General features: G+C 27.1%; 1 protein-coding gene across 1 annotated transcript in view; it reads left to right on the forward strand.

The window, feature by feature from the left end:
• IRSp53 (Insulin receptor substrate 53 kDa) overlaps window positions 1-25,533 on the forward strand; it is a 184,469-nt gene that overhangs the window by 142,119 nt on the left and 16,817 nt on the right. Inside the window, exon 5 of the mRNA XM_089179159.1 lies at window positions 14,964-15,025. Within this exon, the coding sequence (XP_089035285.1) occupies window positions 14,964-15,025 (62 nt within the window). The remainder of the gene's footprint in view (window positions 1-14,963; window positions 15,026-25,533) is intronic.

Here is a 25,533-nt window from a genome sequence, read left to right on the forward strand (position 1 = left end):
TTTTCTAACCCTCTTTACTATCCTACACCCTACCCCAACCCTCTACTATCTCCCTTTCTCTTTTTATTACTCATAGAAAAGCCTTTTCAGGAAATAGGGATACCTAGGCTTGCTTGGTTGGTGCTACTCCCTCATCTTCCTTTACTGAACTCGGGGATGAACCAAGTTGGAACATACAACCCTTGGGTTAGGGGTAGGAATCAATTACTAGATCAAACTGTCCTTACTAATTATTCCCATGTATATGTATATATGTATATGTATATATTGGCATGTTTAACTTGTGTTAACGTGAACTTGATTGAAGCGTGACAATTATGAAATTGAACGAATTATAAGAAAATTTGATTTGAATGGGTGTGATTTGAAAAAATGTAACAGAGCAGTAGGCGGCTATGTAACGGAACGCTAGGCGGCTATGTAACGGAGCGGTGGGAGACGATGAAACGGCCACGATACTAAATAAGAAGAGAATACAATTTATCCTACACCAGATATTTTGTAGTCGTCTCATTCTCTCGAAGGGAAGGTTTTAAGAAGGTTTCACTTCTAACACACGTGATATTTTTTTTAAACAAAATTTTTATTTCATTGTGTATTACGAATAAATATGATCGAACTAATGTGTACACCAGTAATTTGCAATTTGTTATGAAATAAATTAGAAAATAAAAATATACAACAGTCTAACGAAGAAGTAAAAGCAGAAGTAGTGGTAGAAGAAGGGTGTGGGGGGAGAGGAGGGGAGGGGAGGGAAGGGGTAGTAATGAAAAGGAGAAATATAAGTAAGAGAAAGAACATCCGAATGAAACTAATGGAAAAAGGGGTGATTCGAAGTTTGAGTAGCATGTAAATACTAAATGGCTGTCGAGAAAAGTTTAATTAATGAATAAACTGCACTTTGGTTCTTCGTTTAAATCAACACTGAACGTTGGGCAGAGAAGAGGAGAAGGAGAAGGAGGAGGAGGAGGAGGAGGAGGGCGATAATCGAAGACGTTTTATTTAAAATGTAAACGGAACTACTTAGAAAGGGTGGGGGATGGGGGTTTGGTTGAGAGGAGGGAAAAAAGTAAACCCTAAATGAACAAAAAAAAAAGTATATTATCTGAACGGTATACCCCCCCATATAAACGGAATCAAAAGTTTACGACGACTAATAATTTGACTTTTTAACGATGTTTTCTACCCCACGTATACACAAATACGTAAACATATACACGCGTATATGTATATAGGTATATGTATATAGATTTATGTAAACGTAGGGTACTTGAAAAATTGTGCAGAAAATGCGAGTGGATGTCGACTAACATAAAATTAACTTTTGAAGAGTAAGCTTCTTTTTTTGCTTTTTTCTTTTTTTTTTTTTTCTTTTTGTAGAAAGTATTTGAATAGTTTACTAAGTATTGAGTTGAGTAGAAAATTTGTGTTCTTTTCACATTTTAATACTAAAGTGAAACAAGTTTTTCTTCCATATTTTTTTTTATTTATTCATACAACATATACATAGACACACTTAAGTTTTTTTTTTTTTTTTTTTTTTAAATTATTTCAAATTGTTTTCTTCTTTTTTTTCTTTCTTTTCTTTTTGAATAGAATTGTTTACTTTCTTAGGGATTATTAATAATTGTGTATTGAATTGTTTTTTTTTTTTTTATTGGAGATTGAATTAATAATTAATTTTAATATAATTTTTTTGAATATAATTAATAGGATTTAATTTTAATGTAATTAAATAATTAATTTTTTAAACTTACTTATCTTTTTATATTATTATTATTATTATTATTATTTTTTTTTTAAATAAGATTTTTCAAAAAAAAGGTATTAGAATTAATTTATAATTTTGATTGGGATTATTCAAAAACTGATAAAAATATTTCAATGGATAAATTAAGATTGAAATGTTTGAGAATAACTACCCCAATTTTTATATACGATTTTTAGTTCAATTTCATGATCCTACGTTTTAATAATAATTATATATATATATATATATTATTCATTGAGATAATTAACAATAACAGTTTGATGACAACAATTAATTCGAAACTAACCACCTGGTTTGTATCAATGGTTGTTGCATTCTCCCACGGTATCAAAATAAGAGATAAATATAAAAAAAACGTATAAAAATGTGTGTACATACGTAAATGTGTGTGTGTGTGTGTGTGTATGTGTATTCTAAATTTTATAAAAAAAAATAATTATATATATTAATAATATTATATTTTTATTAATGTCAAATATGATCGTTCTAATTTATTGTATTCTTTTTATTTTCTAATTAATATTGTAATAAAAAAAAAGAAATCGATATTTACAATACGATTAGAAATCTTTCGATACTCACGAATACTATGACAAAACTATTAGTTCGAGGAAGAGATGAAGATGGGACACAAGAGATTAAGTTAATGTTTAGGAGAACTATAATTAATTTCGACGTGAAGGAACGTGAACCAAGAGACAGTTGCTTTCGAGATTAATTAGTAATCCTCTTAAGCACGTCTCTAACAATAAGTCGTGTGCCAACTTCTTAGATTTGTCCTCTTATCTTACTAATAATACACATGTATATTTCTCATGTTAAAACATAAACTCTTATTACTACATATACCTGTATACATTCATCATTACGATTAAAAATTAATTATTATTACTTAACAATAAAACAAATTAAATTTAAATCTTCTTTTTTGATTCTTAAAAACAAAAACAAAAAAAAAATAAAATAATATATGCACGTATGTATTTATGTAAAATGTGTGAATGTATGTATGTAAAATGTGTGAATGTATGTATGTAAAATGTGTGCAAGTATGTATGTAAAGTGTGTGCACGTATGTATGTAAAATGTGTGCAAGTATGTATGTAAAATGTGTGCAAGTATGTATGTAAAGTGTGTGCACGTATGTATGTAAAATGTGTGCACGTATGTATGTAAAGTGTGTGCAAGTATGTATGTAAAATGTGTGCACGTATGTATGTAAAATGTGTGCAAGTATGTATGTAAAAAGTGTGCAAGTATGTATGTAAAATGTGTGTAAGTATGTATGTAAAATGTGTACACGTATTTATCGACACGTGACAAAAAAAAAAGAAATAAACAATAACACATAAAAAAAAAAAATAAAAAATAAATAAAAATTTACTTTCGAGATAAAAAAAAAAAAACAACAAATATTGCATGGGACAACTGAATTTATTTTTGTTCGTACATACTCCCATAACTGAACTCGTTGTTTTTATTTTTTATTTTTGTTTATTCGTTACGTGTGAGTGTGTACATATATATATATATATATCTGTGTAATATGTGTCAAAAGAGATTAAAAAAAATGTATACCACAAAATTCTCGTTAATTTAGATTTCTTTTTGACAAAAACACATATTTCTATATTGCTACAGTTTTTTTTCTCTTTTTTTTTTTTTTTTTATTCTTTGTCTTCTTTATTTAATTTTTTTTTTTTTAATTCAACATTCTGGGATCAGTTTAATCAAACCGCAATTCATTTTTCTCTACGAATTAAAGATACCAAGTAGGTTTCTATGTTTTTCTTTTTTCTTTTTTTTATTCATTTTTTCTTTTTTTTTTTTTCATTCCTTTTTTATTCCTTCAAACTCGGTTACACACACTCACACATGACATATATGTATTTAGAAATATTTTTATCCTCGGTGAATTGGTTTTTCTCTCTCGTTGAAAATGAGTACGTTCTGTAAAAAAAAAAAAAAAAGGAAAAAAAAAAAAAAGGAAAAAAAGGACGAGTAGTAGTTACGAGCTTCGGGATTCATTTCACTTTACATGTATTAATATCGACGGAATATAAAATTTCACATTTTTTCCACCCTTCCTCTCTCTCATTCTTTCTTTTTTTTATTTTTTTTCTTTTTTTCTTTTTTTCATTTTTGTTTTTTTTTTCATGTGCTATTTTATCCCATCCTCTCGAACGAGAACGAACGAACGTTAAAAAAAAAAAAAAAAGAAAATAATTCGATAAAAAATACTGGCATACAACACACATTGAATTTAACGTCGATTTGTCGACGTTTAAATAGTCAAAATGCCGATGATGGTAGTGGTGATGGTGATGATGGGAGAAATGAGATGGGGGGGAGGGTGGTAGTGAGAGAAACAAAAATATCATAAAACAAAAATACACAATTTGTATCTTTTATATCTTTTATATATCTCACTTATAGAAAAATCAAATTATTTATATATTTGAAGATAAAAGAACACACAAAACAGTTTTTATATATACTTTATTGTAAAATAGAATAAAAGTATAATAAAATATGGAAAAAAAAAAAACATTAATTTATCGTAGTTAGTCGTGACAATTCTCAATATTTTCTTCTATATTTAAACTTGTTATGTTTAAATGTCACCAACAATAAATTTTATCTTTAAATGTAGTAACAAGTTAATTAAGAACAATGTTAAATCCTAATTTATTGGATAGATTAGATATTATTATTAATTAATATAATTATAATAATATGTATTATTTATTTTTTAATTATTAGATATCTATATAGATTATAAATAGATATTTTAATATATATAGATATATTTAACTAGGATTAGATTATATATATTAATAAATAATTAAATATTTAATCAAATTTAATAAATAATCAAAAATTAAATAATATTAAATGAATAATTACAAAATTAAATTATTTGTAATAGATTACAAATTATTGTTGGTATTAATTGTAATTTGTAATTTGTAATTTGTAATTTGTAATAAATTACAATATGTAATAAACTATAATTGTATTTTAAAATGTAATTTTTGTAATAAATTACAATTGTAATAAATAAAATATTATTATAATAAGATACAATTTTTAATAAATTACAATTGTATTATAATAAAATTACAATTTTAATAAAAAAAAAAACTTAATATAATAACAAATCACAATTTGAAATCAATTACAATTACATTTTAAAATGTAATTTGTAACAAATTACAAATAATTATTAACAAACAAAAATAATCCTAAACCAATTCCAACCAATTTCCTTCGCAAACCCGCAATAAGTTTTAACTTCAAATGAAATTGACAAATTCTATGATTAATTAATTATACTTAAATTCTATCAACTAGAAAAAGAAACCATCCTGAAGGGGTGAAATAAAGGATGAGGGATGAAACAAGAGAAATGAGAAAAATATTTTCTAGTCGATTTGAGGTTAAAAAAAAAAAACCCAAAGTTGGAAGTAGTGAAGAAAGAAACTCCCTGTTTCATGATATATGTCTAATAAGAAATAAATGGAGAAGGATGATGATACATTGACAAAAAGGGTTAGGTGGTATTGGGTGATAGCAACTACTACCCCCCCCCCACCTATGAGGACAAGTCAAACGGAATGGACAATTTCGTATCAACCCGGTAGAGAACGGAATTTTAGATTGGAACCTACCGGGGCCCAATATTGAAACACCCTGTGTAAACAGAGTTTGTTTTCGATTTCGCCATTCGACGGAGAAATACAACTAGGATACAACTATGATAGGCTGAGAAATTAAGAAGGGGGAGGGGGGTAAGGGATTGAAAAGTAAAGGGGTTGTTTGAATTGTTTCATTACGAACATTCTTAAAAGAACATCTTTAAATACTGGATTTGTAAGGTGGATTATTATAATATATCTATGTGTGTGTGTGTGTATGTGAGGGAGGGGGAAGGGGTATTAAATTAAGATTATTATAAAATATATATATATATATATATATATATATATATATATATATATATATATATATATATATATATATATAAATAAAATAAAATAAAATAATATATTAATAATATATAAAAAAAATAAAATATAAAACTAGTATTACTAGTATGCTAGTATTTTTTTTTAGAATTATTTTCCTTTTATTTTTTTTATTTTTTTTTTTACGTTCGTTTATAATATATTTATTATTTAATTGAGATTATTATAAAATATATAAATACATATAAAAATAAAATAAAGTAATATATTAATAGTATATAAAAAAAAAATAGAATATAAAACTAGTATTACTAGTATGCTAGTAATTTTTTTAGAATTATTTTCCTTTTTATTTTTTTACGTTCGTTTATAATATATTTATAATTTATTTATAAATTATTATAAATATAGATATAGTGTGGCAATGAACTTTCGCGTTCCTAATGCCAATTAATAATAATAATAATAATAATAAAATATATATGAGGGTAGTATGGTTTGTATGTAAAAGTAATTTAATTAATAATTAATCATTATTATTTTGTTATATTATTATTAATGTTTGTGATCACACAATTTTTATTATCTTTATATACAATATCTTCTCAAAAATTATTAATCGTATAAATTGAAAAATGTATTTTTTTTTTGTCTATTTGTTTGTTTTATCATATGTTGTATTTGTTTCCTCATTAGTATATTTGTTGACTTAATTACTAACACATTTGAAAATCATAACACACACTATATATACCCTCTTTGCAAATAATACTCCTCCCCTAGGTTTATTTAATTTTTCGTTTTTTTTATTTTATTTTATTCTATTTTTTCTTCCATTAAATTCGTTAGTGGAATAATACATTAGCAAGTTAAAGAACAAAGGACATAGGATTTAAAAACATCACACGCTCGATTCTCGTGGATCGTTTAACTGTTCCTCGATCGTTAAACGATCCACGATGAAACAACTTGTCGGAGGTAGGGAGGAAAAGGGGTTGAAAAAACTACCCTAGGTGAAACTTTAACGCTACTGAGAGCCAACCAACGCAAGAGGGGGTGGTAGAGGTGGTAGTAGTGGTGGTTTTCTAAAACCCTGGCCAACTCACAGGGCTTTAACGTAGAAACTTTTTAATCAATATGCATTTCAAATTATTTGTTTCAACGTAGAGAAAACAAAAAACAAAAAACAAAAAATAAATAAATAGGAACATCTTGTTTTGTTAACGTTTAAATAAAAATTCAATGAAAAAAAAAATATTTATTTAAGTTTAATTTCATAAATTTGCTTTTTTTTTTTTAAATATTTTTCTTATCTTTTTTTTTTTATTTCTTTAATTCTAAAAACAATTCACGTAATATTCCGCACGATTATTAAAAAAAATATTCCGCGAGAGACGCTAAACTAACGCATGGCTTGTTTATTCATCTCTCATCTCGAACGCTAACACAAACACAAAAGAAAGAAAGAAAAAAAAAGGCAATAGGATTGTAGATAGTAGATAATAGAAAGGAAAGCATTTTACCTACGAATGTTGGAAAAAGGAAAAGAAAAAACATCAAATGGTTACACATTCTCGTCAAAATTGTTTTTCATTCTTGGCATCGTAAAAATATACTCGTCGCGAGTGTGTGTTTGTAATCAAATCGTTTACACGTGTTAAGACGATAATGTATAATAAACATATAAAACACGATAAATGTTTATTTAATATTAACATTGAAGGTGAATATGAAAACAACTTTATATGTTTAACCTACGTATGTACGTTGACCTAATTTCACGAATGGATAGAAACATTTTCCATCAAATGTATGATATGAAAATAAAACGATGATATGGAATATTTATTGTTTAACTTTCCGATAAATTTTAGTTATTTTGCATTAATTAAAAAAAAAAAAGAAAAAAATTAAACATTCATTTAAATTTTAACATTTAAACACGAAACGTTTATTATGCGAGAGAACACACATGGAGAACACATACTCGTAAACGAGTCTCGTTCACTAGTACTTAGTATACTTAGTAGTACTAGTACTACTTAGTATATTAGTGTACTAGAGTTTGTACTTAGTATACTGGTATGACTAGTATACTATACTTAGTACTTAGTATACTAGTATGACTAGTACTTAGTATACTAGTCATGAAATCGAAGCTGTGGACAACATCCTAACGTCGCACCTGACGTCAATCTGGGCTTCTCATAGCGTTAGCTCGTTACGCTGCATGCATTATTAGTGCAAGCAAATAACGAGTAAATAAAAGAGAGATGATAAGAATAAATTTATTCAATTATTTTGAAAGAAAAAGTAATTGTCTACACTCAGAAAAAAAGAAACAAACCAGATAAATATTACTTAGTATAATACTAGTATACTAAGTATAGTAATACTCCCATTCTAATGAAGTTTTTACTTCAATAAAATTATATATTATATATGTATAGTAATATTATAAATAGAAGAACGTGTCCTGTACCGTTAAACCGATAATAAATTCTTCTTATAAGTCAGAATGTGGTCCCAAGGTGAGTCATAAAAGACGAAACGGTACTGTTGGCCAGCCACGATGACGTACGTGACTTGGCTGACCGAAAAATTGCTCAAGGAAACTTTAAAATGTGCTGAAAGCACGACGGAATGAAGAGAATGAAAGAAAAAGAAAAAGAGAAAGAGAAAGAGAGAGATAGTTGAAAGCTATAAAAAGGACGACAGTCCCGTTGAATGCTTGGGGACAGTCAGCGTAACGTTGCAATGCCATCGACGTTCATCCTGAAACAGGACATCCGTTCACTCATCCTCCTAGTCCTCCTAGTTTTTTTTTTCTTCTTTTTTTTCTTCCTTCTTTTTTCTCCTGTGGGAACTTTCAGACTCCTGAGATTACGATAGGAAGAAACTCGACCCTTTTTCTTTTTATCTATTTATTTTATTTAGATCATTTCCTTTTTTATTTTATTTTAAATAGCATTTTTTTTTCTTCCTTTTTCATCTAATTTTATTCTTAATGAATTTATTTAATTTATTTTGATTTGTAATTATTTGTAATAATTTCTTGTAACGTTAAAAGGCAAATAATAATAAAACAAAACAAAAAATATAGTAAATTATAAATTACAAGTTTGCATTCTATTATGATTATTATATTTCTATTTCTATTTATTTCTATATTATTTATATTTCTATTATGATTATCATAATAATTATAATAAATTATATAATTTATAGTAAAGCATTGTTTTACATTCAAGATAGTTGAATAAATGAGTATAGGCAATCCTTTTACAACCATGGGATCCCATAACACAGTTTCGTTCTAATACAATAATTTAATATATAATATAATATAATAAATAATTGAATATTTCATTATTTTCAAATTATAAAGTTAACATGTCACCTCTTACGTGACTTACAACCACAACGAAATAACACCGTGTTGTCACCTATCAGGTGTCACTTACAACTAATAAAAATAAAACTACACATTTATATAAAAAAAAAAAAACAAAATAATTAAATAACAAAAGAAAGTGAAAAATAGAAAATTAAATAATTAAAAAAAAAAAGAAAACAAATACAAAAATTACAGATACAAAATTAGGATAGTAAAAAAGAGAATAGGTGAAAACGATTATCGAAAGAGAGAGAGAGAGAGAGAGAGGGGTGTATGTATGTGGTGTATGGTATTGTTTTGTGACGAATCTTTGGCTAGCCATAGATATCATCCGCCATTGGTGTTTACGGTACGCGTTAAACCCCTGGAATCGAGCATTAACTCGATCCCGCACCGAAGCCGCACATCGAGGGGTTCTAAAGCCCCCTAAGCGTTACACCCCCTATCTCTTTCTCACTTTACAACACCCTCACCCTTCCTCAATACCTTCTCCTCCCCCCTTTCTACCGATAAACTTGTACATCGGATGGACGTAACATACACGTGTACATCCACACTCTACTGACAACTATCTCTATCTCTTTCTCTCTCACACATTCACTCTCTCTCTCTCTCTCTCTCTGTTTCTCTTTCATTTGGTTGTGGAAAATCGTCTCTACACGTTTCGTGTTAACCACAACAATTTATCTGCCGTACACTGACATAAACGTAATTGCTTCTTTCGATGGTGGGTTAAGGGTTGAGGGTAACGTTAGGGGTAGGCTGGGGGTGGGGATTTGAGATTATGCGAAATTGAGTCGATTTGAGGATCTATGGTGAAAGTGTTTCCATTGTACATGAAAATATATCTCTTCGTTTACTATTTGATTGTTGTTGTTTTTTTAATTTGTTTTTTTTTTTTTTTATGGGAAGGAGTTTTATCTACCTACTTTTAATATTTTTTTTTTTGGTTGTTGTTTTCCTAATATTTTTTTGGTTGGTGGTATATTTATTATTTTTATTATTGTTACATTTTAATATTACGTTGAATATTTTTGTTTTTTGTTGATGGAAAAGGGTTCGTTCTACCTACTTTCAATTTTTTTGTTTATTTCTTATTTATTGTTTATTTATTTTTAATTTTTTTTCTACAACTAAATTATAAAATATATATATAAATCAAAATTATATATTGACAGATATAATAAGAAATAATATATTTGTTTAAAAAAAAAGAAAATAATATAGAAAAAAAATATTGCATTAACATTGATATAACTAACTTTAAAAAATACACGTCTTGTGAATAAACCAATTGAATGTAATATTAACAAAAAAAAAAAAAAAGAAAAGAAAACGATTTCAATCTTAATCCAATTTCTAATACAATACACGCATACTTACACACACACACACACACATAAAATACTTCACTTTAGGAAATATTAAATCTTTTCTATTTCTCCTGAAACATCCTGTATATCCACAAACACATATATATATTTATATATATATATAAGTAGTAGATATATGCATATACATATTTACGAGATGCAGGTATACTAAGGAAAGGTATCAACATGATACGTCGACTGAAGCTTACCTATACCTAAGGATTACGATATTGTTGAACCTGAGTATACCTTCTGTGCAAAGTATACTACTCTCTCTCTTTCTCTCTCTCTCTCTCTCTCTTACACACATACACACACATATTCATTTTTGCTTTCCCTACGTTTCATTCTCCTTCTCTATTATTTACTCGAATATCCTCTTTTACTTCCTCCTTCTCACCTTCCCCTTTGCCAAACCCTCTTGTGGTTTCAACACCTGTCATAACTATACTTTCATGGTGAATATACTTCCTTCCCTTCTTACTCACACCACTTACAAGAAAGTACAGGGAATGACAAAGATAGAATGAAGGAGACAGACAGAGAAACAGTATGATGAGATAAGAGAAAATTCACACCATGTTTCCTCTCGAATTGTTCAAATTTTGGCAGACATCTAACCAGACATCCACCAACCGACTCACCTAACCAACCAACCCTTCCTAACAGAAACTTGAAAAGGAAAATCCATGAGTAAAGGTACTATTGAAGTTAACCATCAAACCACCAACATACCAAAAACATCACATCGACAACCAAAAATTATCTTAGATAGGATTTATCAGGGTTAACATTGTTAAATATATTTAATTTATTACTTCGTATCTCATAGAATTAGATAAATACTATCACAGAAAGTAGATAGAAATTTATCAAATTTATTTTTGTGTTTTATTTTATATTCTATAAAATTTCTATTAAATAAAATAAAATAAAAATTAGATAGAATAAAATTAAAAAAAAAAAAACTAATATTAAATTAAATTAAATTAAATTAATATAAAAATAATATACAATTGAAATTAAAATAAAATTAAAATTAAAATAAAACTAAATTAAATAAAAATAAAAATAAAAGAAAATAAAATTAAAACAATAATATTACATTAAATAAAATTAAAATAAAATTAAAAATTAAATTAAATTAAATTAAATTAAATTAAATTAAAAATGCACATTAAGGATAAAATTAAATAAAAGATCAAAACTACAAAATTAAATTAAAAAAATAAAAATATAAATACAAATTAAAATAAAATAAAAAATACAAAATAAAATAATATAAAAAAATACAAATACAAATTAAAATAAAATAAAATTAAAAATACAAATAAATTCTATCTGTTTATCTATCTATTTATATATCTATTTATGTATCTATCTATCTATCTATCTATCTATCCAACTTTATTCTACACTTTTAATCTTTCACTTTTATTCTTTTCTCTTTCATCAATATAAAATAAAATTTTAAAAAAAAAAAGAAAAAATTACTTCCCATTTAACGAGAGACTTTATATATACAGTATATCTGGCACAATTTGTTCGTAAAGAGATACAGTTACTTTTCATATTTTACCCCGTTAATTAATGATCCTAGAATATTTTTATGAATACGAGCTAAAGTAGGTCGGACAGTAAAAAATAACTTTATTATTATTATTATTATTATTATTATTATTATTCTTATTATTATTATTATTATTATTATTATTATTATTATTATATCATTTAAAAAGTTCAACTTTTACGTTCTCGTCGTTATCTTTCCTTTCATTGTTATCTATGCTAATTCTTTAATTTAAAATAAAATAAAATAAAATAAAAATGAAACAGGAAAAGATAGAAAGAGAGAGAAAGAAAATAGTTGTAATATCTCAAGTAATTTAATTCTTTTTTTATTTTTTTATTTTTTTTTCGTAATAAAATTCTTAAGTAAAACTTATTACTTTATTATAACTAATAATAAAATATTATTATAATATTCGAAAGATGCAAGTTCTTTTCTTAATTATAACTTTATGCTAATTATCTAATTTTAAAAGTAAAAAAAAAATTAAATAAAAATTGACCTAGTTATTTTTTTTTTTATAATAAAATTCTTAAATAAAACTTATTACTCTTTATTATTATAATTATTATTATTATTATTATTATTATTATTATATTCGAAAAATGCAAGTTCTTTTCGTAATTATAACTTCATCCTAATTATCTAATTTTAAAAGTAAAAAAAAAATTAAATAAAAATTGACCTAGTTATTTTTTGTTTTTTTTTATAATAAAATTCTTAAATAAAACTTATTACTCTTTATTATTATAATTATGATAATATTTACAAAGTTTGAGTTCTTTTCTTAATTGTAATTTTATATTAATTATTTAATTTGACAAATAAAAAAAAAAAAAAAGAAAACAAAATACATCTCATTTTAATATCTCATTTTAATATCTTCATTGATTGATTGATTTATTTTTTTTATTTATTAATTATTTTGTTTATAATTATTAAAAATATTGAAATTTTGAAAAACAAAATGATATATTACACAATATATGGATACCATAGAAATGAGAATGTTCAGACACGTCGAAGATAATTAAAAACTCGTCTGATACTTTCAGTCACATAATTCATATGGGGCTTCACGTGTGTCAAGGGATCGACCATGTCCATCGAGAAACCCCATATAGTACAAGGAAGCCCTCGTAACTTATCTGTCAAGCTCGAAGGGTCAAAAGATATGTTTGCGAAGAGTGTGAGAGAGAGAAAAGTTAAATTATCATGGATCTTGGTCTTTCAAAACTCACACATAGTCGTGTCTCAAACGTGTTATTACATTTTATGTGTTATTTGAGTTTTGTGCGTACACAAAGTACAATCATCAAAGTAAATCCCTTTTTGACATTTTATAGAAACCGTGTATTTACAAAAATATATTCTAATTTCCAAATAATATTTTAAATAATCAAATATTATTATATTTCTAATACAATCAAAGAGTTCGTTCAAAATATTTGGAACATAGGAATATACTTTGGTATTTAATAAAATGTTTAAAATAATACTAGTTAATTAATTATTAATATATTAATTCATAATATTACTTAATTAATATTTAATCAAATATTAAAAATAAGATTGCAAATATTAATATCAAATTTTTATTATTATTTATTATTATTTTATCTTTAATCATTTTATATTAGTATTTTATTTTTTGTTTCCAATATAAAAAAAAAAAGCAATTAATTTCACATAATAAAAGTGTATAATTTAAATAAACAAAAGATAATTTATTTATTTAAAAAAAAAAAACAATATTAATATCAATTAAATTATACATTTGAAAGGAACTATTGTCAAAAAATATTTTTAACATTGTTTAATTTAAACAAGATGTTTGTTACATATCGTTCAATATTTTTATGATACAACTCATTCATAAAATTAATAATAATAAGAAAAATAATAATAATAATAATAATAATAATAATAGATTCCTACTTTAAATGGAAAGAGAATCAAACAGGAAGGAAGTTGAATGTTTTTATGATAAAACCCCTCATTCATAAAATTAATAATAATAAAAATAATAATAATAATAATAAATAGATTCCTACCTAAAATGGGAAGAGAATCAAAACAGGAAGGAAACGTGAAAAAGAGGAATAACAAAAAAGAAAAGATAACAAACAAAACAAAAATAAAAATTTCTAGCAAAAGTTTGATAATGTGGGAATAGGGGTGGGGGTGGGGGGGATTAGTAGGAGGTTCCCTTTAAAGTTTTTCTCAAATTCGTACGCACGTGTTTCATGAAAATCACAGATTCGACTACTTTTTCTACTTTCTTCTTCTTGAAAGCTTCACGATCGAACGCGTCCGTTTGTTTTTTGTCACTGAACGATAGGAAAAGCTCGCAAGAGCTTTGTGAGTGGAAAGGAAAGTCGTTCGAAAAGTACTTGCGACCACTATAATGTTTATCACTTTCTATATATATATATGTATATGTGTGTGTGTGTGTGTGTGTGTGTGTCTCTCTCTCTCTCTTTTTCTTTCACTATTTTGCTATCCAACATTTTCTATCTCACTTCAACCTAGATTAAAGTATCGTACAACCCAAGCCCATGGGTTTGAATTATTCAAAACGAAAGTTTTCTCTGTGCTACGTGAAACCTCCCTTTTTCCCCTTTCCTCTTATACTTCTTTTCTTCCGCCTTTCACCCTTCGTAACCACCCCCCATTCCCTCCCCCCACCCCTCAACTCAACTCATCCTACCACTAACATCAACAATAATACAACCAACAACAACCATTGATCTTTTTCTGAATACGTGTGTATCAATGTGTGTGTGTGTGTGTGTGTGTGTTTGGTGAATTTTTTGATACGTAATATATTACATCGATTTACAACTAACAAATTATAATTTGTTATTTAATTTTCTTGTTACAGGATTTGCCCTAATGAGGATCGTCGAGGTTTACAAGGAAATACACGAACAAGAGATGAACATCGTGAGTAGTTTTAAATACTTTCCCCTACCTACCCCCCTACCCTCCCATAAGAAAAAAAGTAACATCCCTGTCATATTAAAGTAAAAAAAAAAAAAAAAACAACCCCCATATTTCGAAATGTGTGAACATTTACAGAGATCTTCCTTACCGACTTTGACGTTAACACTTTAATGTTCGCACGTCAACGCAGTCAAACCGATCATATTAAACTTAAAATGATAATTATTCAAAAAAATTAAAGATATAGGGATGAAATAGGAAGCCAATGGCAATATTTAAATTTGTTTACATTCATAAATTATTACACAGAAAGGTTTAATACTGGCCCAACAACCAAACTTCGCGGTACCATCACAACACGCATGCATGTTGCATAAGCTGCCATTAAAGTATTAACAAAAAAAAAATGAAAGAGATAAATATAAATATCTTCTGTTTATAATTCACTAATTCATTCAAAGATATTATTTCGAAATCATCCTTCATTTTTATGCATTTTATTAAATCCTTGGGATAAGCTCGAGCTTTCATCTTTCGTTGCTTGGTTGGTTCGTTGGTTCGACGATGATTGAATTGAAATAAGATAAAAAAAGAAAGATAGAAATATATATAAAAAAAAGAAAAATGAAATAGGAAGAAGATGAAGAAAAAGAAAAAGAAAAAAAAAATAATAAAAGAAAGGAAGAAAGGAAGAAGAAGGTCGAGCGTTTGAATTATTTAAGTAGACCACCTTCGGTCGGACGCAATTAAAACTACGAAGATTTATGTGAATCGTGAGAAAGTACGAGGATACTGCAAAAGAAAGTGACGGCGAATGGTTGCTAGTGGTTGTGGAATAAAAGGGGGTGGTGGTGGTGGTGGTGGTGATGGTGGTGAGATTGGTAGGGGTTGGGTTTGGGGGTGTAAGGGGAAATGAATTGTGAAGGAAGGAAAACGAAGCTCGGTTGGAATATTAATCGAAAAGTTAAAAGAGGGCTTCCTAGTCTCGCCTTCGAAGATATATAACGGGTGTCCTCATCTTTCTGAATATACTCCAATATTTTTCTTTATTTTTCTGCTTTTTTTTTCTTTTTCAATTGAACATTTGTTTCTTTATTTTATTTATTAAATTATTGTTTTTTTTTTTTTTTAGATATGACATAGCTCAAAGTTTGGAAATGTTACACGTTACACGTTACAACTAAACAATTACATATAAGTACGTGACACGTTGACTATTATTCAAATTAATATTTGAAGACTTGAACTTATAAAGTTCTATACAAAATTCAACTTTGTTATCTAAAGTTTATCATCAAATAATATGACATCTTAAAGTTTAGCAATGTTACAACACCAGTGTATATATTTAACAACAACACATAACTGTTACATGTTATATTTCGTATTATACAGTTAGTATATTCTTATATATATTATTACACGTAAAATGTAACACGTTCTATATAACAATATGGTTTCTATATAACACAGTTACAGTTCCCAATTACAGTTACAACCACGGTTAAAAGTTAGTGAAGCAAGCAAGCAAGCAGGCAGGCAGGCTGTTACACACGGTGTGACTTCGAGGCTTCATAACTCGATGAAATATCGATGAAAAGAAAAATTAAAAAAAAAGAAGAAGAAAAGAAAAAAAAAACTGGTAGTACGTCGTCGTCCAATAGGGTAAACGTGCTTCTCTTGCTCGTTGAATTCCTATTATTGGCATTCGTTACAACTTTATTTCAAACTTGGAATATCGATTTACGTTTTAAACCTGAAGAAGAAATAACAAGGAAATAAAATTTTAAAAAGAAGAACAAAAAAATTGTTATAGTAAACTTTCTTATAAGAACATGACGATGCAACGATGTAATATTCAATCTTTTTAACGAGATAATTGAAATAAAAATAATATAAAAAAAGAAATAATAATAATAATAATAATAAAACTATTTTTCATTAAACTTCTTGTCGAGTACTAAAAGAAACTACAATTGTTTATAAAAATAAAATTAAAAATATAATAAAACATGATAGATGGGGATATTGTTATATTTTCGTCCTATCATTAAAAAAAAAAATAAAATATAATAAATAATATAATATAATATAATAAAAAAATATAAAATAAATATATGGCATATCATAATTTTATTTTTTATTATCATTTTTTTTTTTTCGTTTCTTTTCAAATTCTGGTTCTTCTATTTTTTTTATTTTTTTATATTACGTTTATATATCCGTCTTCGTTTTTGTAACATTCGTTTATTTCCTCGTCTAATTTCCGGTCTCACAAAAATCCACAGGAGAAAAATTCTCTTCTCCCTTTGATCTATTCGTTTTTCCTCAACCCCTTTCTCGTTTATGCGTATCTATCTCACCCCTCAAGGACAACGCATGAGGGCAACCTTTTGCACGTGTTACAGCACAGTACATCGCAATGATTCCGTTTGAAGCTTGAATTCCATTTGGAATTGTACGAAAAGTTAACGAAACTCTAGCGACCGAACGAACGATTTTTCTCTTTTTTTTTTTTTTTTTTTATTTTTTTTATTTTTTTTTTTTTTCCAAGTATTACGAGAGAGAATTCTCTTGAACGAGTTGAGTATCGTTACGAGGAGGAATCATATTTCTCTTCTTCTTTTTTTTTCTTTTTTTGGTCCATCTATACACAAACCCTTTAACAACTCTCACCATCATTCATCTTTTTTCTCCATACTCCCCTTTTTCCCATACATCACATTCTCAAATACCTTAAAATCCGACTCCCACCATCCACCCCATCCAACTCCCACTTTTTCTTCGTTTATTTTACTATAGAAACGTTTGATTTATTTTTATTCCTATAGAAAAAAAAACACAATAAATAAATAAATAAATAAATAATATTAAATAATATTCATTCATATTAACAGAGATAATTATGACTCTTTATTAATAAACAAATAATATTGCGATTATAAATTGACATAGATTAACTATCCTATCTTTCAAGTTGGATGAAACTGCACACAGTGTGCAAAATTTTATTCAAATCGGTTCAGTAGTTTAGAAGTCCATTGCGAACAAACAACACACGTGACACACACGTAATTAATATATATTAAAATAAATAAATAATATTATATTATTCTACAATGTTTCTTTCTATTTTCTCAAAACAATGACAAACGAGTAAATGGACTAGAAAAGAGAAAGAATGGGGGGAACGGTTTGAGAAAGGAAGAGAAGAAAAATTCTTAAAAAATTCTTTGGCACGCTCTTATCGTCCCTTACGAGTTTATAACTCTTCCACTTTTCCTACTAGAAATGAGAAAGAGATAGAGAAACTGTGTGTGTGTGTGTGTTAGGTAAAGGTAAAAAGGGCAAAAGAGGTGAGTAAGGCGACTCTAAGGGGGGGGGAGACTACTAAGGGGGGGTAACGCACGTTTCGTCGCGATAACAACGACTATGTTGTGTAGCACGATATTACGAAACTACGTAGAATATGACATTTTGGCCCGGGTAAGCTTTATATTAAGTTGGAAACTATGAAATGGGCGTTGAATGAAAATAAAAAACGAAAAAAGCGCAATTTTTCACATTATCTTTTATTATATTCAATTGAAATTATTTCCATTACGACTTGTTGTCAACGGTTGGACAAATCGTATATGCCTTTTTAAACAAAACAAAATCTTTATTTTTACAATTAATAAACAATTCAAAAACACAGATTGAACAAAAAACGTCAGTTTCATAGTTTTGAACCTAATACTTTGTCGAAAAATGGGAAAATAATAAACGTGTAAAGTAAACTAATGTGCACTTATACATTATCAACTTAGTTTTGTAATAGTAATAGTCGAAAAATTGCATTGAAAATTGTCTCAGTTGTTTAATTTTATTAGATTGTTTATTATTAACAAATTAAAACAAATTTATTTTACTTGATTTTTATTTGAGAAATAATATAAGAATACAATTCATTAGTGATTATAATCAATTTGGTTATTTATAAAAAAAAAATTATGCATTCGAAATAATGAATCGTTTATTAATAATAGTTAAATTATTATACCGTTTAAAAAATTAATTTTAAATTTCAATTTAAATTATATCTAATTAATATTAATTTAAAATTAATTTTAAATATTATAATAATTTAATTAATATTAATAATATAATCAAACTAATTTTATTTCTCTAAATTTCTTGTTATATTCCTTCTATATAAAAAAAAAAAATTCTATTCATCTAAAACATCTTAAAAAATAATTTGGACACTGTTGTTACATTGTCAAAGTATAAAAATAATTCATACACCTTCAACGTATTCATTTTTGACCATTTTGCTTTTTAACTCATTGCAAAATCTAACAGAATTGTTATTTGTTACGTGATACTAACACAACGATCATTTTCCTTTACTACCCACGTCGTAATCTTTATGATTCTCCCCTCCCCTCCTCCTTTTTCGAGAAAATGGTTATTATTATTATTATTATTATCGTCAGTAGAAAAGCTCGATTTGAATTCCCCAAGGTATATGTAGGTATATGCACAAGTTGTGGAATTTTACGAACGCGATCGGCCCTGAAATCCACAAATGCAGTTGCGGTTACATAACTTCTATCTATATTTCTATCTCTATCTCTGTCTATCTGTCTGTATGTATGTCTCTGTAATGTTTGTCTCTTTGTCTTTATTACTCCACTATCAATCCCTTTTCTGTCTATATCCCAACAGTAACCGTTTCTCGTCTATTTTAAATCATAGCGGAATGGCATGTTCTCGTTTACGAAATTTCACTCGCATTACGCGATTCGAAACATTTCCTATTTTGGTATTTTCTAACCAATCAATATCATATTTATATTTAATACATATATATATATATGAATGAATTTATTATTATACAATGATTATAATATTTACTATATTTAATTCTGTCGTAATTAAATAAGAAACAAAATTAATGCGCCTGTTGATATGCAACACTTCATACAACTTATATCAATTGATATCTTAATATATATATAAATTACATTTTATATTATAATTATATTATTTTTAAGATATAAAATTTCACGAGAGAGATCGAAGTACTGCGTTTAAATTTAATTATTTTAAATCAATGTGTTGGGGGGAATAAGATTAACGAGAAAAAGAATATTCGAATAAATTAGATTTACACGATACTTATTATTAAAAAAAATGTTCTTCTTCTTCTCATACATTTTATCATTCTATTTTGTTCTTTCTTTTTTTTTTTTCGTACCTATTTTAATCCGAAATATTATTTCACTTTTTTATAATTAATTCGACTCTGGTGATTGAAAATACGAGATGTTTTTTTTTTTATTTTATTTTACGACACGCTCAACGCTTAATGTAAGATAAAAAAAAAGAAAAAGAAAAAAGGAAAGATCGTACAAACTGGCAGGGTATCGTAAAGAAGGGAATCTCTATGAATTCTAACGGATCAGAAAGAGAGAAAGAGAGAAAGAGAGAGAGAGAGAGAGAGAGAGCTTTTGGATTATATGTAAGCCCTAGATAGGAAGACAGAAAAATGGACGACGACTGAAATGGAGAATACTGGAGACAATGCAATTCCGGAACTTTGCAGATAACTGCGTTCAGAAAAGACGTACACGTGCTTTCGAAGCATACACGTCTTTACTTGAAAGATTTATCATCATCTTTTGATATAAAATATGAAATTCACAAAAAAAAAAAAAATAAACAAAAAAGACTAAACATAAAAAAAAAAATATATATATATATATATATATATATATATATATATATATATATATATATATATATATATATTAAATACTCTAATCGTATTGAATCATTTAAAAGAATATTCGACTTAAAATTACATTTAATATTTAAATGACCCTTTCATCGTTCCCCTGAGTATAGATTACACTTCATACATCGTTGATAAAATTCAATAATATTTTCATTTAATATTAATAAACAATGTACACACACATTATTGCATATCGTACTAATGATTGAAACATTTAAAGAAATATAAAAAAAAATTTGACGATAAATTATTGTAGAAAACTACCTTAACGACGTTGTATGAAGTGTTGCATATCTACAGGCGCAAATTTTATTTTACTTAAAAAAAAATTAAATATACAAAATGATATTATGATTGTAGGATAATATTAAACTATAGATAATAATAAATTCATTCACATATATATATATATATATAATACACTTTTTAATTTTTTTATTTTCAAAATCAACAAAAAAAAAACAAAACAAAATCAAAGCTCTAGTAAAAAAAAGTTAGAAAGAAAAAAGAATAACTAGTCTTATCAAAGTTCAATTGAACAAACGTGCAAACGTTATCTGCGGTTTATTCGTCAAGGTAAATGTTGAACGAGCCTAACCCTTTGACTGAGCCTACTAACCTTCGGTAGGGCAAACTTTTCGATGATACACAGAACTACTATAGTAGTAGTAGATACTAACCCGGATAAATTTTCAACCCTTTTCGTCTAAGCAACTACTACTTCTCACGAGAGGATCCACATTTCCTGGCATACGTAAAACTAACTCATCCCCCTACTATCTACCCACCATCCCCTACTCTTTCCCATATAGTCCTCCTATGCACCTTCCTCCTCAGCCTGAAACGTTTTCAAAGCACCCAGGAACGTGAGCTTCTTCGTTAGCTATCTATCCTTATTTGCATATTAATGAATATTCACTAGGAAATCAAATTATTCATCAAAGTTCCTACTCCATGTTCTTTACCCCAAACCAAACTGCAAATGTCTATTTGAATTATATTTTAGATTTTTTTTCTTTTTCTCTTTCTCCTTCTTCTTTTTCTTAAACCTTCTTGCGAAACTTCTAAAAACGAAAATTTGTCGAACACCACCACCGATGTTTTTCATCTGATTATGAGATTTAAGCAAACATCGTCCGATAAAGGAATAAGAATAAGAGGAAAAGGAAGAGGAAGAGGAAGAGGAAGAAGAAAAAGAAAAAGAAAAAAAAAGGCATTGGAATTTTTCCAAGATAACTCGAATTCTTCTATGAGAAAAAGTACCCAAAAAAAAAAAAACGATTCGTAAAATAAAAAAGTCCGCAAAAAGAGAGAAAAATATCTTCCTACTTTTCCCTCTAAGAAAAAAAAAAAAAAAAAAAAAAAAAGAAAAGGAAAAGAAAAGGATAAAGGTTCTGGAAAAGCTTATTCGACAAAAATGTGTAAATCCATCCATTAATTTATGGACGCATTCGTCTTGCCCATGGTTATTCTTCTTTCTTTCTTTACTATATATATATATATATATTTCTTTATTTATTTATTATATTAGTTATTATTAATCTTTTTTTTTTTTAAAGAGATTTTTACCTCAAAAACATCCGTAGAACAGAAAGGGATAAAAAAGGGTTTCCTCAGGAGTGTATTAGGTAGTAGAATGCAACGGGAAAGGTCTGTGCCCTCGTATGCCCAGACAACGTTTTGAAAACTTTTACACTAGTATGCATGGTCATCCCCTTATTTATATGTTTTAACGTGTTTGTGTGTAGGGGTGAGAAGAAAGGGGAAGGGAAAAGGTATGGATGTTTCGTTGAAGTCTTCTTTAATCTACTATTATGTATATACATATATGAGTACTTCAACATAAAAAAAAAAAAAGAAAAAAGGGAACTGGAGCTTTCAGTCTCTCATATTTGTCGATTGGCTCTTTGAACGAGACGCCCTAATATAGGAAAGGGTTCGAATACTCTTCTATATGGTATTTTCTATGGATTTCATTCGCACGTAGGGTCTTTCTCTTTCTCTTTCTCTTTCTTTCCAATCAGATAAATATCATCTTATTCGTTTTTTTTTTATAATTTTATTGTTAATATTATTATGTTATAATAATATTTCTACATTTTGTAATAATAATAATAGTAATAATTAATGTTAAATTAATTAAATTAATTAAATTAAATAATTAATTTTGTTGTTGTTGTTGTTGTTGTATTTAGTAATTAAAATTATTTAATATTTTATTGTCAAAGTGTATTCATATTAATATTTAAGAATTTTTATATTACTTATATTCATATTATTATTTATATTTGTTACAATTTTATTGTTAATTTTTATTATTTTGAATTATTTATATATGTTAAATAATTATTTCACGAATTATACAATCCTTTAACAAACATATTTTTGTTAGTTTAATTTGGAAGATATAGTTTTATTTATTTATTTAAAAAAAAAGAAGCAAGAGAGGGTAGTTTATTTTTTGGAAATTTTCCTTTACCATTTGTTCTATTAAAAAATATTATCTTTATCTTAACAAACATTCAACATACATACATATACATATACATATATATATATAATGTTACTTGCAACATATATTCGTACAAAAGAAGAAAATAAGGGGACCAAAAAAGAAAATAATAAATAAATGAAAAAAGAAAAGGGTAGATATCATTTGGAAGGATATAAGTCGTCGACAAGAGAATTATGGGGATGAGAGGAGTGTGTCCTTTGAATGGTTTGGTTCCATTTGGACAAAATGAAATAACAAAAACGTGTGCAACCAAAATCGTACTACCACATCTTCAGAAGCCTCCTCCCTCCTCCTCCTCCTCTTGTAATGGAATTGCAACAGTCATCTTGCTTTCAAAATATCGACGTGTCATACCCACGAAGAGTTTTGGTGAAAACAAAAAAACTACTCCCATTCCAAAAAAAAAAAAAAAAAACAAGTAAAAAATAAAAAATCGCGAATCAGAGAAAGAGAGTGGTGAGAAAGGGGGTGTGTGAGTTGTATGAAAATTCTACGGTGTATTTCATCCTTTAACCGGTTGTCCACTATGGTTTGTGTGTTCTCTCTTTCTCTCACTCTCTCACTCATTCCCTTATTCCCTTTTTTTTTTACTAGCTGACAACGCATCGCAGTAAACCACATATCGAGTTTCGGGAGTTTTTTTCGATTGTCCTTTTTTTCTTTTTTTATCCACTGTGATTCGAGTTACTTCTCTTCCACCACCCCCATTTTTTTATAAGTTTGTGTATATCGGGTACGATTTTAAGGGTGTATATACGTATAAAGGGTATTGTTAGAAAGCAACCACCACATTGTCAATTTATTCTATTATAAATATTAAAAAAAAATATATTAATTAAATATCGTACGAAATTCCTGTTATAAAAAAAAAAAGAAACAAAATGTTCATGTGTACTTTGATAATTTTTTTTACCTATTTTATATTTTTTTTATTAAAAAAAAAAAAAAAGAAATAAAATAAATTATAGAGAATATAATAATATTGATTAAAATATTAATTAATTAAAAATATTAATTATATTAAAATATTTACAATCTAAATAATTGTATTTTTTTAATAAATTAATCCTTTACAAATTATTTCAAGTATTACTAATATTATTTATTCCTATTTGAATTTATTTATTATTGATTTATTTTTAGATTTTATTTGCATTATTTTATAAATATTTTTTACTAAAAAAAAAAACAAAAATATTTCAAACAACGTTAATACAAAAGTTTTGATATATTTATATACCTATATATATATATATATATGTTTTGCACGAAATGCACATAAAACGTACGTCATATAAACTACATACATATGTATATATATATATAACATATATGCATGTATACACTCGTAATTTTTTCCAGACGCTTTCCCTTGAGAATTCTACTCTACCGTCATATACTTTTCTTTGTCTATATCTTTTTCTCCTTATCTCCCATTCTCCCTTTTCCCCTTTCCCTTCCCTTCCCTTCCCTTCTCTTATTTTCTTCTCTTTGTCTTTTTTCTTCTTATCCTGGCATGTTCTTCGAATAGGGAAAAAAGGAGAGGGCTAGTAACACTCGAGTTCGACGAGTTACGGGATCGACCTATTTTATTCGAAACTCACCCCGTCCCCACCTTTCACATTACACCCCCATTTCCCTTATCATTCTCATACCCTTTTGCATTTCCCATACCTTCTTACAACAGCCATACTCTTTCTTGTACGGTCTCACCCCCTTCCAACCACCTTCAACATTTATTTCTTTCACGAGAAAACATCTTCCAGCCAGTGACCTTGAGTATTTGGGGATAGGCCAATTTGGCTATCTTCCATATTCCAAGCTTGTCCATTTTTTTCTATTTTTATTTCATTTTCATTTCTTTTGAAATGTTTCTAGCCAAAATAAAATTCACAAGGGGATAAATAGGCTGTGGTTTTGTTGTTGTTGTTGAAAAAAAAACGAATGTTTTTTGTTAAAAAAAAAAAAAAAAAAATAACAACTATATCTAACGTTGCCGAAAGAAGTATTTTAACCAATTAGGTGTGGCGATCTGTGCGCAGAGTGTGCGCTTCGGGGGTGTGTGTCGCGATAATCAAGCGATGACGAATATAGTCGTCAAACACGCTTAACTGATTAAATATTATTTTGTTCATTTTAAATGATCACTTCATGGTGAATTGAAATAAACGTTTTAAAAATATTTGAGCAATCGTGATCGCTTATCTTAAT

This window comes from Polistes dominula, unplaced genomic scaffold (genome assembly GCF_049000335.1).
Source record: "Polistes dominula isolate Pdom_NZ unplaced genomic scaffold, Pdom_raw_medaka contig_37, whole genome shotgun sequence".
Lineage (NCBI taxonomy): Eukaryota > Metazoa > Arthropoda > Insecta > Hymenoptera > Vespidae > Polistes > Polistes dominula.